The sequence below is a fragment of the Lampetra fluviatilis genome, chromosome 37, assembly GCF_964198595.1.
Source record: "Lampetra fluviatilis chromosome 37, kcLamFluv1.1, whole genome shotgun sequence".
In the NCBI taxonomy this organism is placed as follows: Eukaryota; Metazoa; Chordata; class Hyperoartia; order Petromyzontiformes; family Petromyzontidae; genus Lampetra; species Lampetra fluviatilis.
In genome coordinates, this window is record NC_136311.1 from 8,969,261 (window position 1) to 8,987,277 (window position 18,017).

At 47.1% G+C, this 18,017-nt stretch overlaps 1 protein-coding gene across 1 annotated transcript in view; it reads left to right on the forward strand.

Annotated features, from left to right (window-relative positions):
• The first annotated feature begins 460 nt into the window (after positions 1-460).
• LOC144945429 (calcium-binding protein 7-like) overlaps positions 461-18,017 on the forward strand; it is a 58,274-nt gene continuing 40,717 nt past the window's right edge. The window contains exons 1-2 of the mRNA XM_078873945.1: positions 461-774; positions 5,736-5,879. Coding sequence (XP_078730071.1) covers positions 672-774; positions 5,736-5,879 — 247 coding nt within the window. The 5' untranslated portion in view covers positions 461-671. The remainder of the gene's footprint in view (positions 775-5,735; positions 5,880-18,017) is intronic.

Sequence of the window (18,017 nt, forward strand, 5' to 3'; positions counted from 1 at the left end):
CCCTGCAGTCACGAAAGCTTTAAATAGAAATTAATATATATATATATTTTTTAAGTTAATTTAAAACAGAAATAAATATGCAAACAGACAAAACAAATTTAGGGGTCAGTTAATTTGGCGTGGGGGGGGGGTCACAACGCATCTGGACCGACTCTGTAAGTCTGCGCTCCTTCCGACGTTATTTAGGAGCAGCAAATCGAGAAAATAAAAACTCAAACTCTCGACGAACGAAGTCCACCCGTCGTGGCCAATTCCCCTTTAGCTGACCAACATATTTCCCGTCGTCGTCGTCGAACGCGAGGCGAACTCATCAAATGAACACAACCCCCCCTCCCCCCAAGCGGCCGGCTTACAATTACCAAGCATTGTCAAAAGTACGAACTTGCAACAACAACAACAACCACGGCAACAACAACAATAATAACCGCGTGACGTGGCCCCCCGGCGCGTGTGCAGGTGTGGCCGAGGTGAGGGTGGCGGCCGGCTCGGCTCGGCTCGGCTCGGCCCGGCGCGCGTGGAAAACCCGCACGTGTCGTGCACGCGTACCTGTGGCACGCGCACCCGTGGCACGCGCACCCGTGGCACGCGCACCCGTGGCACGCGCACCCGTGGCACGCGCACCCGTGGCACGCGCACCCGTGGCACGCGCCCCTGTGGCACGCGCGGCAGTCATGCCGATGCACCCGGTGAGCACGGGGCTCATGTATCGCGGCCTCTGCAGCATCCCCGAACTTCCCGAGGGACCGCCCGACATCTCGGAGGACGAGGTGCAAGGTACGTGTGCGTGGTGTGTGTGTGGGGGTGTGTGGTGTGTGTGTGGGGGTGTGTGGGGGGGGTGGTGTGGTGTGGGTGTGTGTGTGTGGTGTGTGGGGGGTGTGTGGGGGGTGGTGTGGTGTGGGTGTGTGTGTGGGGGTGTGTGGGGGGGATGGTGTGGTGTGGGTGTGCGGTGCGTGCGGTGTGTGTGCTGTGTGCGGTGTGTGTGCTGTGTGCGGTGTGTGTGGTGTGTGTCGCAGGGTGGTGTGGGGGTGGCCTCAACAGTCTGTTAAGGCTATACGGGGGATCTTTGTCTTTGTTTTTTGGGGGGCACGGTGGGGGGGTGATGCGCACGTGTGTGTGTGTGGTGGGGAGCGGTAGTGTAGCGGTTAGCGCGCTGCCCTTCGAACCTGGCGACCCGGGTTCGATTCCCGCTCACGACCAACACCAGTGACGATTATTTGAACCTGTTCTGGGCCTCCCCTAGGTCGACTCAGCCTCCAATGAGTACCTGGTGCGGGGTGTAAACATCGCCACTGGGGAGACAAAGGCGGCCGGGCGTGGTGTTGGCCACCCACCCCCTCGTGTGCCGTGCTGGCCTTCATAGGTGCTCGCTAACAGCACCTGCTCCAACAGTCTGTTAAGGCTACACGGGGGATTTTCGTCTTGCACGTGGATGCGAAAAATGCATCAAATGTTTCTGCGTTCCTCCGGCAGCAACGTAAGAGGACCTTTGTGCCATTGCCTTGAAAATGGTGCTTTCCTGGATGTATTATTCGTGTTGTTGCTGTTGCTGCTGCACTATAATAAACATTGTCCTTTGCACGTTTGCCGATGTTTATTGGGAGACATTGCCACTTGTTTAACTCAGAAAAGCCTCATTAGGCAGGACACGGAGAGCCAGATTCTCATCTTGGCGAAACAGCCTAAACGAATGAGAGTATTTATGCGAATATTGCTCCACTTTGATAGCAACGCATCTTTTATTGAAACATAATGTTGCAAATGTACTTTCATCAAGCTAGTCACGTTAATTTGTAAATATATATAGGAGTCAGAACGTAAGTTAATGGCACGTGGCAGAGAACAGGGACACACATGCGCCTGGAATTCCATCGCTTCAAATATGTCCTCGGTTACCCTCATGTCGAAATCACCACGTGATGCTAATCTGTCGATTCCTTATGATAACTTCACTTGCAATTGCATTTGACATACATCCACATCTGTTTACTCATTGGTGACAACAGTCACGCTGTATCTGTTTAATGTTTCTAAAACGTATTAGGAACAATCTGAAACATAATCTGCCTGAGCCGACTAATGCTTGAGGGAGTTTATGATTTCGAACATTGATTTATGTTTGTGCTATATAAAAAAGAATTCCATTTCTCATGCGGCAGAAATTTTTTGGCTCCCATTCAAAAATTTGCTTGAATCGTTGTACTTTGATTTCGAATTGTTTTGGCTTTTTTGTTATTCTGATGACCACCGCCCTCCGCCCAGGTGACTCTTGCCGATGAGACGGCACCCCCAGTTTCTCCTGAGTTCTCACCTCATGGCTAAACAACAGCAACAACAGCAACAACACAAACAAACAAACGTTAATTCTAGATTTGAAGCTTTCGTGACTGCAAGGATTCATATTCTTAAGTTTTTTATGTCTGTGTTTGTATATTTGTATGGCTTCGTGTACAAACCTTTGATGGTAGCCAGGAGGTTTGCAGAGCACCTTGGTCTCGGAAAAGACAATTTCATGAGAGCCCACAGAGTTTGTTATGTAGTCTATTCGTAGTCTCAAGCCGCACCTTACCATAATAATGAAAAGTGAGCCGTTCCTGGCCCTTCCCCCCTCCTCAACCATTATATATACGGAGTGGTAGCTCTTGTAATCTCTCATTTACTTGATACAGCTGTCGGGCTGTGACGGTTCCACCTGAAGACGGAAGCTTGTGTTGCCTCCGAAACGTCGTGATTTTTATTTTTTATTTTACATTCGAATGCTTAGTGCGCGCACGGCAACGCCGTAAATATCAGAGCATTGCCCCATATGTCAGCCCATCATAGAACACGTGGGTGCATTAAAGACGCCTGTTAAAGCGTAAGAGCGTGTCGTGGAATAGCGATGTGATTGCTGGCGAAGGCACGCGCGTCACTCGGCAAAGGGGGGGGGGGGGGCGATGTCCCGGGCACGAGCCAAGGTGGCGGCACGAGAGTTGGGAATTACGTCCACGGCAGAAGTTCAAGTTTTAGACAAAGACAAAGATCCCCCGTGTAGCCTGAACAGACTGTAGGGGCAAGTGCTGTTAGCGAGCACCTATGAAGGCCAAAACGGCACACGAGGGGGTGGGTGGCCAGCACCACGCCCGGCCGCCTTTGTCTCCCCAGTATCGATGTTTAACACCGCACCGGGTACTCATTTGTGGCTGAGTCGACCTAGGGGAGGCCCAGGACCGGTTCAAATAATAGTCACTGGGTGTTGGTCGTGAGCGGGAATCGAACCCGGATCGCGGCGTTCGTAGCGCAGTGTAGCGCTACCCGCTACACTACCGCTCCCCCCACCACCCCCCCCCCCCCTCTTTTTTGCATTCACAGAATTAGCATCATCCACACGCCACAATTATTGCCCGCGCGACAGCGTCGTTGGCCTTATGGATCGTGGCGTACGGATGTGCGCAGAGGTAGCAACAGTCGTGCCACCTTTTCGATTTAAAGCTTTCGTGACTGCAGGGATTCATCGTCTGGGTTCTTTCTTTCGGTAAAGTCACGTAGAATGGAAATAATAAAAATAAAACATGATAAAATAATTTTGGACGAGACAGACCTGCTCCCCACCTGAGGACGGCTACTTAAGTTGTGACCGAAACGTCGTGAGAATTATTTTATTGTTTTATTTTTATTATTGTATTATTTCCATTCTACGTGACTTTACCGAAAGAACCAAGACGATGAGTCGGGCCACCGTTCGTAAGGGACAGTTCTCAGCGAATCATTTCCCCTCACTGTGGGATTTCGCAGGGCACAGCGCTTTGTTTGTTTCTGTTGTTGTTGTTGTTGTTGTTTCTGTTGTTGTTGTTGTTGTTGTTTCTGTTGTAGTTGTTGTTGTTTCTGTTGTTGTTGTTTCTGTTGTTGTTGTTGTTGTTGTTTCTGTTGTAGTTGTTGTTGTTTCTGTTGTTGTTGTTTCTGTTGTTGTAGTTGTTGTTGTTTCTGTTGTTGTTGTTTCTGTTGTTGTTGTTGTTGTTGTTTCTGTTGTTGTTGTTTCTGTTGTTGTTGTTGTTGTTGTTTCTGTTGTTGTTGTTGTTGTTCTCCTTCTTTAACTAAAAGCGGAAGTAAAAAAAAACAATTCCCTGGAATGAGACGGAGATGTTTGGCTATGCGACCGACGCCCACGCAGGAAACGGTTAATGAATTTAAAACGATGCAATTCCAATGTTCAACGAGACAGGCCCCCTTTGCTTTCTCTGACACCCACCCACCCTGCCACTCACCCCCCTCCCTTTCCCCCACTGAGTTTCAATATCGAGTCGTGGCCTAATCTGAAGGTTACCTCGCAATAGTGAAGCTCCCCAATTCAATTGAACTAATTTTGCACGCAAAAAAACTCTCCTCCCCCCCCCCAAAAAAAAATTTTGTGCTAAAAATACGCGGCCACGATACGATCTGGGGGGGGGCCCTCCCCATCCCCCACAGTGACAGGTTCCTGCCCCGCTCCTGAAGGGGCCACCCCACTTACAAATTGAAAATGACTGTTGCAGATGAATAGGGCCCTGCTGGTGGGGGGCTAACAAGTGTCTGTTCCTGCTGCTGCTGCTGGACCACTTTGAGGGTTGATTAAGATTGGAAGCTCTCCGTGTTGAGACACTGAGTGCGGGCTATCCACATGCCGTGGGTCTCAATTGAGTGTGATTCCGGTCTCTGTATATCTCCCTGCACGTGATACCAAACCCCTTTGGAAAAGAGCGATTGGATATGGCCTCGCGGTTTTGAACGGCGATTAAAATGTCACGGTCACTGAGCCTGTACAATTATTTGAAGGTGCAGTTTACTTTTTTGGATTCACGTGTATTCAATTGCAATTGTGGTCTAAAATGTTCTAAAGTATGGCCCTCGTTTCATGCTTTTGGTTGTCATTTTAACGCGGCCTCATTGGTGGAATCTCAATCTTGATGTCATTCAAGTAGGCAGATATTTATAGAATCTGTAAAATGCAATGAATTACAAAGTTACTGCTCTCCACCAACACAAATACATTTTAAAATGTGTTGGTGTTAATGTAAGTAAATTAAAACGTAACAATATTTTGGCTTCGTTTCATCCAAAACGTAGAATGAAATAATAAAATAATCCACCGGCCTCTTGGCCTTTTTCACTCTTCGGGAGAATTTGTGTGAGCAGCAAACCACGGACCGGTTTCAACCTTGTAGCCTATCGTCAGCAGTGTGCCCAGAAGCCCCACCGCCTGATAGACCAAGATTTTGAATTATTTCGTTGGTTACGTGGTGGAAATAAAGTGTTTATTTATTGTTCTGTTATGTCATTGCCCACATCCCACCACCACCAGCACGCGCATTGCAACCTATTCACCCCGCATGCACGCAGTGTCATCGGATTTCGAAAGCGAATCAGGCCTGAGCTAGATGAACACATTGATTGGGGAGACTGCCTCTTGTAGGTTTGTGCTTTTGCGGCGGTTAGAAAATGCCAGTGCAGCCGTGGACTCTTGAATATACCAGTCACGCACAAGTTAGCCCTGCACTTAAAATCCTAAACCATTACCAATGAACTTGGCCAAACATCCCAATGACAGAAAACCCTCCTGCCAAACAGCGTCGAGACCCCCCGACCCCCCTCTGTGCTGCGTTCATCCTTTAGCGAATTTGAAGGCCGCACCCCCACGCGGTTTTGCAACCGCTTTGTCCCCCCCCCCACCAACCGCGTGATGGCTTTACGCGGCGTTCGTATGCGGTGCGGTGCGCGTGCAGAGATCCGGGAGGCGTTCCGCGTCTTCGACCGAGACGGCAACGGCTTCATCTCCAAGCAGGAGCTGGGCATGGCGATGAGGTCGCTGGGTCACATGCCCAGCGAAGTGGAGCTCGCGATCATCATGCAGCGCCTCGACATGGACGGTACGCGACACGCCACAAACAACAACTGTGACACTCACTAGAAGTGATTGCGTCGCAGCGTATGTATATGTTATGCACGTTGAACTTCTTTCGCACCGTACGTACGTAGCCACCCGCGCTAATCGGAGGTGCGAGGGAAGGACTAAAGATTAATACCAAAAGAGAAGATGACCGCACGTAAATACATTGTCTTGGGCAGTGTATCATGGCACAACTGACACAAACTGAATTATGTTGTTGTCGTTGTTGTTTAACGTCCCGGAAAGTATTTGCTTATTTCCCACGAGAGCTTCCAGTACGATTTAAAGCTTTCGTGACTGCAGGGATTCATCTTCTTGGTTCTTTCGGTAAAGTCACGTAAAAGGGAAATAATAAAATAATAAAAAGAAAACATAATAAAATAATTCTCACGACGTTTCGGCCACAACGCAAGCAGCCGTCCTCAGATGAAGACCAGGTCTGTCGGGGAGACAGCTGTCTGGTCTTCACCTGAGGACGGCTGCTTGCGTTGTGGCCGAAACGTCGTGAAAATTGTTTTATGATGTTTTATTTTTATTATTTTATTATTTCCCTTCTACGTGACTTTACCGAAAGAACCAAGAAGAAGCTTCCAGTACGTCAATAAGAGGAGGATCACGGGGGAAACCCCAGGAGGGGTGGCAGCCCTAGGCCACACGTGACCGCGCACCCCCAAATTCCCGCCTGCCCAACGCCACCCCACGTGGCTCACGCGCAGAGAGGCCGGGGCTGACTCACTCTCTAATGGGTGCCGCTGTCCACACAGAAGCAGCAGCAGCAGCACAGACAAGCACAGACCTCAGCCCGTTCGTCGCTCATCGCCTTGGTCATTAAAATAGAAAAACACGAAGTCAGGTGGAGAACCTCGTCGGCTTTGCCGGTCAGGGGGCTCTTTATTCAGAAGCCGCCGCCGCTGCTGCTGCTGCTGTACGTTACCCCCTCGTCTTTCTACCGGGTTTCGAAAGAAAAAAAAACAAATTGTGGCCGGTGATGGCAGCTTTGGAGCGGTAATAAAATTTGCGAGGCTGTCAAATTTTTCGGGGGTTTTGCCCAACGCGTGACCGCCTCCCCATTGGTGCCCCTTGCTGCTGATGGCAGGGACGTAAAGTGCGGTGGCCAGCAGAGGGAGGGGAGCTGCTTACCGGAGTGATGGGCTGGTGAAATGCACGGGTGTTGTGCGTGGCGGTGATGGTGGTGGTGTGTGGTGTGTGTGAATTTGACTTAATGTGTGATAGTTTTGTCTGTGTGTGTGGGTCATGTAGCCCGCATGTCCAGTCACGGTATGCTCAAGCAGCTTCTGTTCGGCTGAATAGAGGTGGCTAAACGGGCGCGACACGGGCTACAGAACACATGGACTGATGTGGTACAGAAGGATGTGGAGCTAATCTTGATTTGAAGATTTCGTGACTGCAGGGATCCATGCTCTTTGGTTCTTTCGGTAAAGTCACGTGGGTATAAAAGAAAATAAATTTAATCACGACGTTTCGATTGCTACACAAGCAATCATCATACCTACGTGACTTTACCGAAAGAACCAAAGAGTATGGATGTGGAGCTAATTGGACTTGCCGATGACTGCTCCCAGCAATGTCAAGATGGGCCGCTGTGGAGGTTTGTGAATGATTCTGCGGGAGAGTTGGAGGCAGTCACCCTCCAGTTACAACGGAGGGTCGAGGGAGCGACGTTCACGGCCAACACCCTGTGACGATTATCTGAACCGGTCCCGGGCCTCCCCTAGGTCGACTCAGCCTCAAAAGAGTACCCGGTGCAGTGTGTAAACATCACCACTGGGGAGACAAAGGCGGTCAGGCGTGGTGCTGGCCACCCACCCCCTCGTGTACCGTTCCGGCCTTCATAGGTGCTCACTAACAGCACTTGCCCCAGCAGTCTGCTCAGGCTATTCGGGGGACCTTTGTGTGCAGTGCAGGAGACTTGACAGGCGTGAATATGACCCTGGCTTTAGAGTTCAGAAATTGAACCTTGACCTCGGGGCCTTGCGAGTAGAACACCGCGAGGGTCGTGGTGCTTTGGAGCACTTGCACCCACCAAAACGGTGCTTTACTGATTCGCGCGACACTAAAGTTGGTCATCTGTGTGGCTATGGTGTCCGAGAACAGTGTTTCTCGACAGCCGAGCTCACCTTTGTCTCGCGTGTCTATAGCGTATGCACGTTGGACTTCTTTCGCGCCGTACGTAGCCAACCGCGCTAATCGGAGGCGCGGTTGACGGAAAACAGACTGAACACAGAAAACGGTTCGAAAGGAATTAGTTTAGAAGTGATCTAGAATCTTAGCAATCAACATACGAACGGGGGTGCTTGTAAGGCTTGGCTGAAGGGAGACGTGGATGTTCCGGCTAGCATGGGTGGTGGTGGTAATACGAGCACTGAAGTGTTGTGACACCGTTGGGTCAAAGGTCAACGATCACCACCGATCTATCTTAGAGTTGTACCCCTGCATTGTTGATGTCCGTGCAAACATGCGGCGGTACAAGCCAAAAACGCATCGGAGAACTAATAGGTTATCATAGCAAGAGACTGGCCCCCTGTCATAGGAAGGTGGAATTTACAACTGGCTGGGGAATGCCCTACGCAGGTGCGTGAACGGAGAGAGCGGCTTTGATTGTGAAGCCTGCTTTTGAGTTGACACTTAATGGCGTGAGCCATCACGAATGTTTGGTAACCATGAAGCATTGCTGCACCACCCTTTCAAAGAGACATCAAACACCGCTTCTGACAGTACGGTGGTGTCATGGGGAAAATTACGTAGCTCCTAATTGTGTATCTCAATGGTCTTAGATCCAATAGAGATCTCGAAATTATCACAAACAGTCGACTAATGACTTTGGCTGCAAATCGGCTTCAGTTTGTTGTGAATTATACATCAATATACGAATTTACAGTCAATCCACCGTGAGATGAAAGGCATATCGCTTGTGGGGAGTTTTGACCATACTTCACTACGCTGGTCAGTGCAATTTGGTGATAGGGTTGTGGGGGCGGTGGGGACGGGGAGGGGGCACAGGGACAATTTATAGATCCCTCGCCACTGATGTCGGCTGTGGTTCGGAATTCAGCTTGGGACGCTACGTTCAAATCTCAGCGCGCGAATCACCGTGCCACCTCTCGCTCCGCACGCCGTTTGATTTTGCCATGGGAAAGTTCTACACACACAAAGAAACATCTGTTGATAAACTACAGCGTTCAAGGGTACCTTCTCCTGGAAGAAAAGGTAGAATTGTCACGTCGGTCCACAACACTTGCTGTTGTGTGCGCGTGTGCGGCGCGTCATTGCGAATTCAAGTCACGAACAAATAAATAAAATGTTGCTCATTGGCCTTGACGTTGTCGGCACCGATTGAAATGAAATGTGCCCTTCATTTCCAAATCGCACTGCATTTCCCCCAGCCCAGCCCTCGCTGCTACGTTTGTTTCGTTGGAGATGCCGTGACGGACGGCCAATGCCGCCGAGATAACCAACCGGCGCCGTTTACGATACAGTCGTCCAAACTCCGTCGGCTTGCCTCGCTTCCAGCACGTCAAAAAGAGGAGGATCATGGGGGAAACCTCAGGAGGGGTGGCAGCCCTAGGCCACACGTGACCGCGCACCTCCAAATTCCCGCCTGCCAAACGCCTCCCCACGTGGCTCGCGCCCAGAGAGGCCGGGGCTGACTCTCTTCAAGCTCACACCAGAGAGGGGGGAGGGGGGGACATCGAATTGTCCGGTGAATTGCCATGCAACAGTCACACAACTCCCCAGGCAGGGCGCGTGATCACGTGCCCTCGAGGCGATGTGGTTCTGAGGGCGGTGAGTGGCCACAAGGGGCAATTGAGAGGTCACTCTCTGAATTGCCCCCTATGCACTCGAGGCGATGTCGCTCCGCATGCAACGCTAGGGCAGAGTTTAGTTCTAGATTTAAAGCTTTCGTGACTGCAGGGATTCATACTCTTAGGTTATTTGCGGTAAAGTCACGTAGGTAAAAAATTTAAATTTAAATTAATGAAAGTAATAATAGAAATGTACTGTATCAAGTGAGCCTCACTTGATACAGTAAATCTAGCTGTGACGGTCCCACCTGATGACGGAGACTTGTGTTGCCTCCGAAACGTCGTGATTTATTATTTTATTTCTATTATTACTTTTATTAATTTTAATTTTATTTTTTACCTACGTGACTTTACCGAAAAAACCTAAGAGCAGAGTTGAGTTCCTATCCTCGCTTCATCGGGAGAACGCGTCTTTGCGTGCACGTCATGTGACAGTCTGCCTCAGCAGCTGACATCGCTTTCCCACCTGATGATGGACGCTTGTGTTGCGCCCGAAACGTCGTGATTTATTTGATACCTACGTGACTTTACCGAAAGAACCACTTTAACTGGGTTTCTTTTGCGACATCCCAAATTGGAAACAAATCCGAAGGGGATAACACGCTTCTGTTACCAAGGAAACTAAAGGAAAAATAATTTTTTTTTTAAAGTACGAGAATGTGAAGGTTAAGATACAAAACAATAAAAACCTTGCAAACGCTTGTTCACGAAATAATCAGTAGCTGAATTTTTTTATCCCGATCGTCAAATTTAGATTTGCTTACTCCTGTGAGTGCCATGCATTTGTATGAATCGTATTAGATTTTGAACACAATATGTAATCATTATGAATAAAGTGGCTCTCCACTGTTAAACGCCGCTATTGTCATATTGTTATGAGTATATTGGCACTTTCAAGTATATTTTTGGTTTGTTATTGCGATATTCATGCTGGAGAGAAAAGTAACATCCGAATACAAATTGGGCAGATGACGTCAATGTTTTTCTTTCGTATGGATTCATAGAAGCAGACTGAATATGTAATTGTAGGGTTGTTATCCACTCAATAAAACGATGCATTTTGACCACCATTAAATAACCACGACACTTTTTTTTGCGCACGATAATAAGGAAGTTACCATCGACATTTCCCACTTTTTAATCCCAGGGGAATTCAAATGAGAAAGCTTTTTTTGTTTTCCTATTTGTACGTTTTAACGTTTTCCTAAAAAAATAAATCTAACTTTGTACAATAAACTTAGGGTGCATTTATGTATTTCAACGTTTTAACGTTTCCCAAAAAAAAGATAACTTCGTACAATAAACGTAGGGTACATTGATGTATTTACTTAACTTACCCGTAATGTTATTGGCCGCGACGCATGTGTTGCCTAGGAGACGGAGCCGCGACGCATGTGTTGCCTAGGAGACGGAGCCGCGCCTGTGCGCGCGGCTCCGTCTCCTAGGCAACACATGCGTCGCGAGACACGTGTCGAGAGACGACATGTGTGTCGTTCGCATTTCAAATCCTGTTGCAGCAGTGTTACGTAACGCATACCATATATATTTAAATGCTGTGCGCAGCGAAGCTGTGAGATGATGAATACATTTGAAATGCTGTGCCGTGATAATATTGCATTCGTAATTTATTTTAATATTGTACGGTGATGTTATGCAGTCTGTGTAACATTTTAAATGCTGTACGGTGATGTGTCGTCTATAGTACATTTAACATGTTTTTTTTTTACAGTGATGAAAGACAGTCTCATTTCTTGTGCGTCTGCATATTTAATATCTTGTATAGAATCGTCAACTAATTTGAAGACTCTATCCCTCTCATCAGTTACGCTTTATTGCATTACCACTGAATTATTCACATTTTTCTTTTCCGGCGAAGCGGTGGGCGTGCGTGATTGGTATCGGTTGGCGCATTTGGCTACGAATGCGCATCATTCCTGAGCCCCCCATCACTAACCTGCTCGCACCGATGTGGTGAAGTATGGTCAAAGGACGCTCACGGCGCTCAGACACTGCTAAGATCCCCCCAACCCCCGTTCAGATCCACGAAGATCCCGGAAGCAATCCAGCTTCTATCTTGATTTGAAGCTTTCGTGACTGCAGGAATCCATATCTCTTTGGTTCTTTCGGTAAAGTCACGTAGTTAGAATCAAGCTTCTCTCAAACGTAGTGAGTTTGTCGGTCCTTTGCGTCAATCATTGATGATTCAATGAAAACAAAACACTCACCACTCCCACGACGTTTGTTTCTATTCAAAAACGTTTGCTGTCCTGTAAAAGTTCTGGACGCGCCGCCTGTCCGCTATGTGGAACTGAGCGCTACGTGGAACAGTGGTTCTTATAGCCTTAGCTGCAGCCTTGCATCCCGTTGGGTCTCGATCGTAAAACCCCAAAAAAGCGATCGTATTAATAAATACATAGCTTTGATGAAACAGAGCAGTTGTACTTACCACGTACTTAAGTTGTGTTTTCGATGATTTACCTTCTAAACAAATCTGGCCGTAAATTTCGATTTAAAGCTTTCGTGACTGCAGGGAATCATCTTCCGACTCTGTCTTCTCGACAGACCTGATCTTCACCTGAGGATGGCTGCTTGCGTTGTGGCCGAAACGTCGTGATAATTATTTTATTATGTTTTATTTTTATTATTTTATTATTTCCTTTCTACGTGACTTTACCGAAAAAACCAAGAAGAGAAATCTGGCCGTGTCTCGCTGCCCCCAGAAAAGGCATCTCGCAACCCTAGGGCTTGCGTGCACTGCAGGTGAAGAACCGCTGGTGTATAGGGCAACGTGCCATCTCCTTTAAGCTGCAAATCACAGACTTAGTGTACATACGGAGGACTTCCTTTGCGCACATCACAGAGCTATATATCCCAGAGACAGACAGTAAAACTATAACAGTAAGAGCATCTCACACCCCCAGGGAGTGCGTGCACCTCAGGCTAAGAACTGCTCAGAGGTCCAGGCGTAATGCAGCAGGAGTTTTACCGTGAGCTCCCTCTGGGTGGGATTGCTGCTTGTGAAGGGAGTTGCTCTGCCATCAAAGGCGGGGAGGAGAGGGTCACGGGATTGGAAGCCATCTTTCGCACGCACACACACACTCACATTGGCCCGGGGTAGTACAATGCAAACATTTTTACCACGCGGCTTATTTTGGGTTGTGGTTCTGCGTGACCTCTGACATTTCACTCCGCGCTCTGGGAGTTTCTTCAGGAACCGAATAGTCAGTTTTTGGTTGCCAGCACGTGGGGTGGAAACGCCGGACATCGTGCCGAACAACACATCGGAGAGTTGTGCTACACAGCTGTGGTGCTCTTCATTGACAGTCCAGAGCCGGTCGTGTGGAAAGTCCACATTTGTATGGAAGGGGCGGCGTATCCGTGGCGATACTCGCTATTGATGTCATAAAAATTGTACTCAAATGATCAAACCCCGACAGTTTTTACCTGTACTCTTTGATTCTTTCGGTAAAGTCGCGTAGGTGAAAAAATAATGAAATAAAAAGAGAATACAAATATTTAATTAAATCACGCCGTTTCGATTGCAACACAAGCAATCGCCATCAGGTGTGACAACCACAGCAATAATTTGTATTATTATTATTTTAAATTATTTTTTTCACCTACGTGACTTTACCGAAAGAACCAAAGAGTATGGATCATTGCAGTCACGAAAACTTCAAATCTAGTTTTCTTTACCTTTCACGGCCGTGTGAAGGCACGCGACAACCAAATGCGCGCATCGCTATGCACGCCCCGGGCTCCATACCGCAGAACCCACACGCTCGTTACGCCGTCTTGAGCAAACGGCACTCTCGTCACGAGTTTCCAGGATCGCGTCGGGCGCATGCTAATTTTGCAGACAACGGGCAGGCTACAAAGCTGCGCGACGCGCCTCGATAATTATCCAGAGCGAGTTGTGCCCAGGTAGTATGTGTCGGTGGATCGTGCAGAGATGGGATGATCGTTTTGGCCAGTGGCGACACGCAGCTGTGATGGAATGCGGGCACCTTAGGGCACACACAGAGTTACAGGTCGTTGTCACTGTGCAGTGAGTCATTCAGAGACACTATTTAGGAGGCAACGATGTTTATTCATCACAACAACACGCGCTTTTTTTTCTTCCTGATAACGAATGCTTGTGTTGTGATCGAAACGTCGTAGTTTTTTAAATATTTTTTTGGGGTTATTTCCTTTGAACCCATCTACGCGACTTTACCAAAAGACCCAAAGAATAGGGATATTTGATTTGAAGCTTTCGTGACTGCAGGAATCCATACTCTATGGTTCTTTCGGTAAAGTCGCGTGGTATAAAATAAAATAAATCACGACGTTTCGGGCGCAACACAAGCGTCAGTCATCAGGTGAGAAAGCATGTTTTTTTTTTGCTTTCCCACCTGTTGACGGATGCTTGTGTAGCGCCCGAAACGTCGTGATTAATTTATTTTATACCTACGCGACTTTACCGAAAGAACCAAAGAATAGGTAGATTTATTTTCATTACTTCGGTTTTCCAAAATCGCTCCAACCTATTATTGTAAGACTTTTTTGATTGTATCACTTCGATTCCTGTCCAATGTCAATAACTGCCCTAGGTATCCATACTCTGCTGTGCTTTCCAGGCGTATCCCTCTAACTAACTGCATTTTTCTTTCATTGTTTCGAGAACTTGTTGAGCGTTACTTTTATCTTGCTCATAATTATCCTGTGCCAAGCTTTGGCAGCGTTCTTTAGTCGGTTCTCACACTCTTTCCTCTAGTTCATGTTAATTCCTTGTTATGATCACGGTATCACCACCACTACCACCACTCACTCTAAAACATGCTCACATGCTGACGTCTGCTTTGTTCGCCAGTTTCAGTGAAGTAAGCATGGCACTCACCCCCTCGTGTACCGTCTCGGCCTTCATATGTGCTCGCTAACAGCACTTGCCCCAACAGTCTGTTAAGGCTATACGGGGGATCTTTGTATTTGTCTTTGGTGCGATATATAAAGTGTGTCAAGGTCACGTGGAGTATAGAGTTTGCGGGGTGGAGTTTCAAGATCAGAGATGTAGAGTTGGGGTGAAACAGGACAGTCTGTGCCCAGTTTGCTTGTTAACATTTAATTTTTTGGAAGAGCATAAACTGCTCTTTTAATTAAAGGCATCTCATTAGAATTTTCTGTAGAAAAAAAACAAAACTGTGCAGATCGGTCCAAAGTGTCTCCCCCACACCCCCCCGCCCCATTTGGCTCAACGCGTAATAATTACCGGAGTGAAAATACACACGGCTCCTTGTAAGTGAGCCATGCATCGAATTAAGGCCGCGATCTCAAAGTAATATTTATCTGTGTTCGGGGACTGGAAGCGGTTGACGGTGTGAAATAATTCCAAGAAATATAACAAGCTCGACAAAGTTGCATTAAATGTAAATGTGTTTTTTTTTTTTAAACACAGAGTTCCCTTGCTAGTAATGTCTGATGCCAGTAACCGCAGACACATGTCGATAAATAGTAAACGTGGAAAATGACCACGACCCCAGTATCAGGCATCTGTGGAATCCCATCACTTTGCACTTTGATTGCCTTACCTTACCTTGACGTCACCAAATCATATTTCAATGCACCCGATCTTGTTTAATCGCAGGTACCAAGCAAAAATTTGGCCTGATATGCACTCGTATCGGTGACCATCGGTGGCTTATCAGGTTCATAATAAACGTTGTTGGGTTAGATCGCGTTATTTATAAATGTGTCGTAACCCTCCACCACCCGACACGGCCAATCAGCAAAACAAGTGTCACGTTGACAAACGACAAATTGTTCACTACTTTAGCCCACCGGTGTGTTGAAGCGTGAAACCACAACATTTACAATTTTTGAGTAGTACGACGTTTCGCTGGTAATTGCAGCCAGCATCATCGGGCAATTCGCCAGAATGGTGAGGCTCTGCTCTTGCTCCCGGTCTTAAATAGAGCAGCAGCAGGGTGACGTCATCATTTAACTCATCAGGTGCAACGATTTGAGCGGGGGGGGGGGGGGTTATTGTAATTATATACTAGATTAGTAATCAGGCAATTGTTAAGATGTGAGTTGTAGATGAGTAATCAGTTGTAAAGTGTGCTATTGTAATTACATGCTATGTTAGTGATCAGTTAATTAGTATTTGTTTCCCCTATAAGGAATTGTAATATGTATTATTCAATAATACGCTTCCAGGCCGCACTAAGGAGGGTTACGACACATTGATAAATAACGCGATCTAACCCAAAAACGTTTATTATGAATAATATTGGTCGCGAAAGCCTGCTACGTGTTAAACTGGCTTATCAGGTGTTGTCGATGTGGAGCTGCGAGGAGGTCACGAGATGCCGGTGTTTATTGTCTCTTCCTATTCATGCGTCGACTTTTTTTTCTCCGGGTTCTCCATTTGACTCCCACATATCAAACACTCACGAATGGAAATAGACCAAAAACATCCGGCAGATTCACTGAGGCTTTCCTGGGAAGATACTTCTAATAGTATTTGACATTATTATTTTTCTTAACTGCATATATGGTAGCTTTATCTTGATTTGAAGCTTTCGTGACTGCAGGAATCCATCCGAAAGAACCAAAAGAGTATGGTAGCTTTATGTTATTGGAAAGTCCTAAATGTTACGTGGAAAATATGCTATTTTGATGTCCCATTCTCAAAACCTTTTCACATACCTCGTCTATTTTCACACACTGAATAAACAAGAGCGCATTTCCTCTGTGTTCAACGCGATGATGATTCATGTGTAATTTGGACACTGCACTACTTCTGAGCTGAGCTCATCATTGATATTCAGAATGTGTCCTCTTCTTAGGTTTTTTCGGTAAAGTCACGTAGGTAATTTTGATGTTTTACCTACGTGACTTTACCGAAAAAACCTAAGAAGATGATTCCTTGCAGTCACGAAAGCTTCAAATCTAGAATTCAGAATGTGCTCAGAGAATAGAGCATAGCCTGCCACTCGCCCGCATGTATGCAGTAAATTCACTCTTCCTCTGCGACGACGTAGATTGTCCCAGTTGATATTATTTAAGAATGTATTCTTTCTGGTCTTGTTTGTTCCGTCACTCTTGTGTTTTTTTTATCGTGTGTATTCTGTCTCATTTATTACACGAGCCTAAAGGAAAATGCACAATCATTTCCATGAATGGAAAACTATATATTATAATTTTACATGCATGCATCAAGCGGGTAGGATTCATTTGTATTCAATGCATAATTTGCATTGCCTATAGGCCACCGTGCAGACAGTAGGCATGTTATACCGGTGCTCCCAGATTTACGGACGGTCAATTTACGCTTTTAATAGTTTTTTTTGCGTGAGCGCAATGGCCAAAATTGTGGACACTTTTCGATGGACAAACTAGAATTTAGCCGCGTGAACGAAATGCCACCACGGCCACGCGCCACGAGGTCATCAAACGAGAAGGCGTCATCACGGTGTCATCAACGAGAAGGACACTCCGGGAGGTGGCATCATCATCACGGTGGTGTCCCCTGCAGCAGGATCTCTTGGTGGGCTTCTGCGTGTAGTGTTGTAAAGGACGGACTTCTAAACTTCTTTATGGCACACACTGTTTATTATCTTAATACACAGTCCCTATCACACAGAGGGGTATATGGTCCCCTCACCCGTTACCCTGAGGAGACACAGCCTCCGGACCTTGCAGGCTATCTAATCTCCCTGCTATCCCAGCGTCCTCTGGCTGGACCTAGGGGATCTCTCCCCGACCACTGGTTACACTGAGCCCTAGCCCTGATAAGGGCTGGAGGGCTTGGTCCAGGATCCTAGATGTCTTCGGCCGACTTGGGTCTTCGTGTAGCAGAACTGGCCAAGAGCTCTCAGCGCTCTGGCTTTTATACCTGTTCGTGGCCGGGTTGTCCAATCCCCTGCCACCTTGTGGGACCCTCCGATTGGTCCTTCCCAATCTGGCGTTTGGATCCTACCTCACCCCATTTGACCCTGACCGTTTGATTGAGCGGGAGAACCTTGTTTACGATCCGCTCTCTCACAGTTTGCGAACAGCGAGTAGTTAACACCACTACACGCGCAAAGGTTTATTATTTTAGTTTTTAAATTAATTATTATTAGTAGTATTCAATCGTTTTAACATTCATGTTCTCCATCTTGAGGTTCGGAGTAGAGTGGGAATGGCTGTCCGAAACATATGCTTATGTTTTGTCTTCAAGAAATAGGAGAAGCCATTCCAATTTAAGACATTTCGTTTTTCAACGTGTTTTTTTTTTAAAGAACGCATCCCGACTATGGGAACCTCATTTG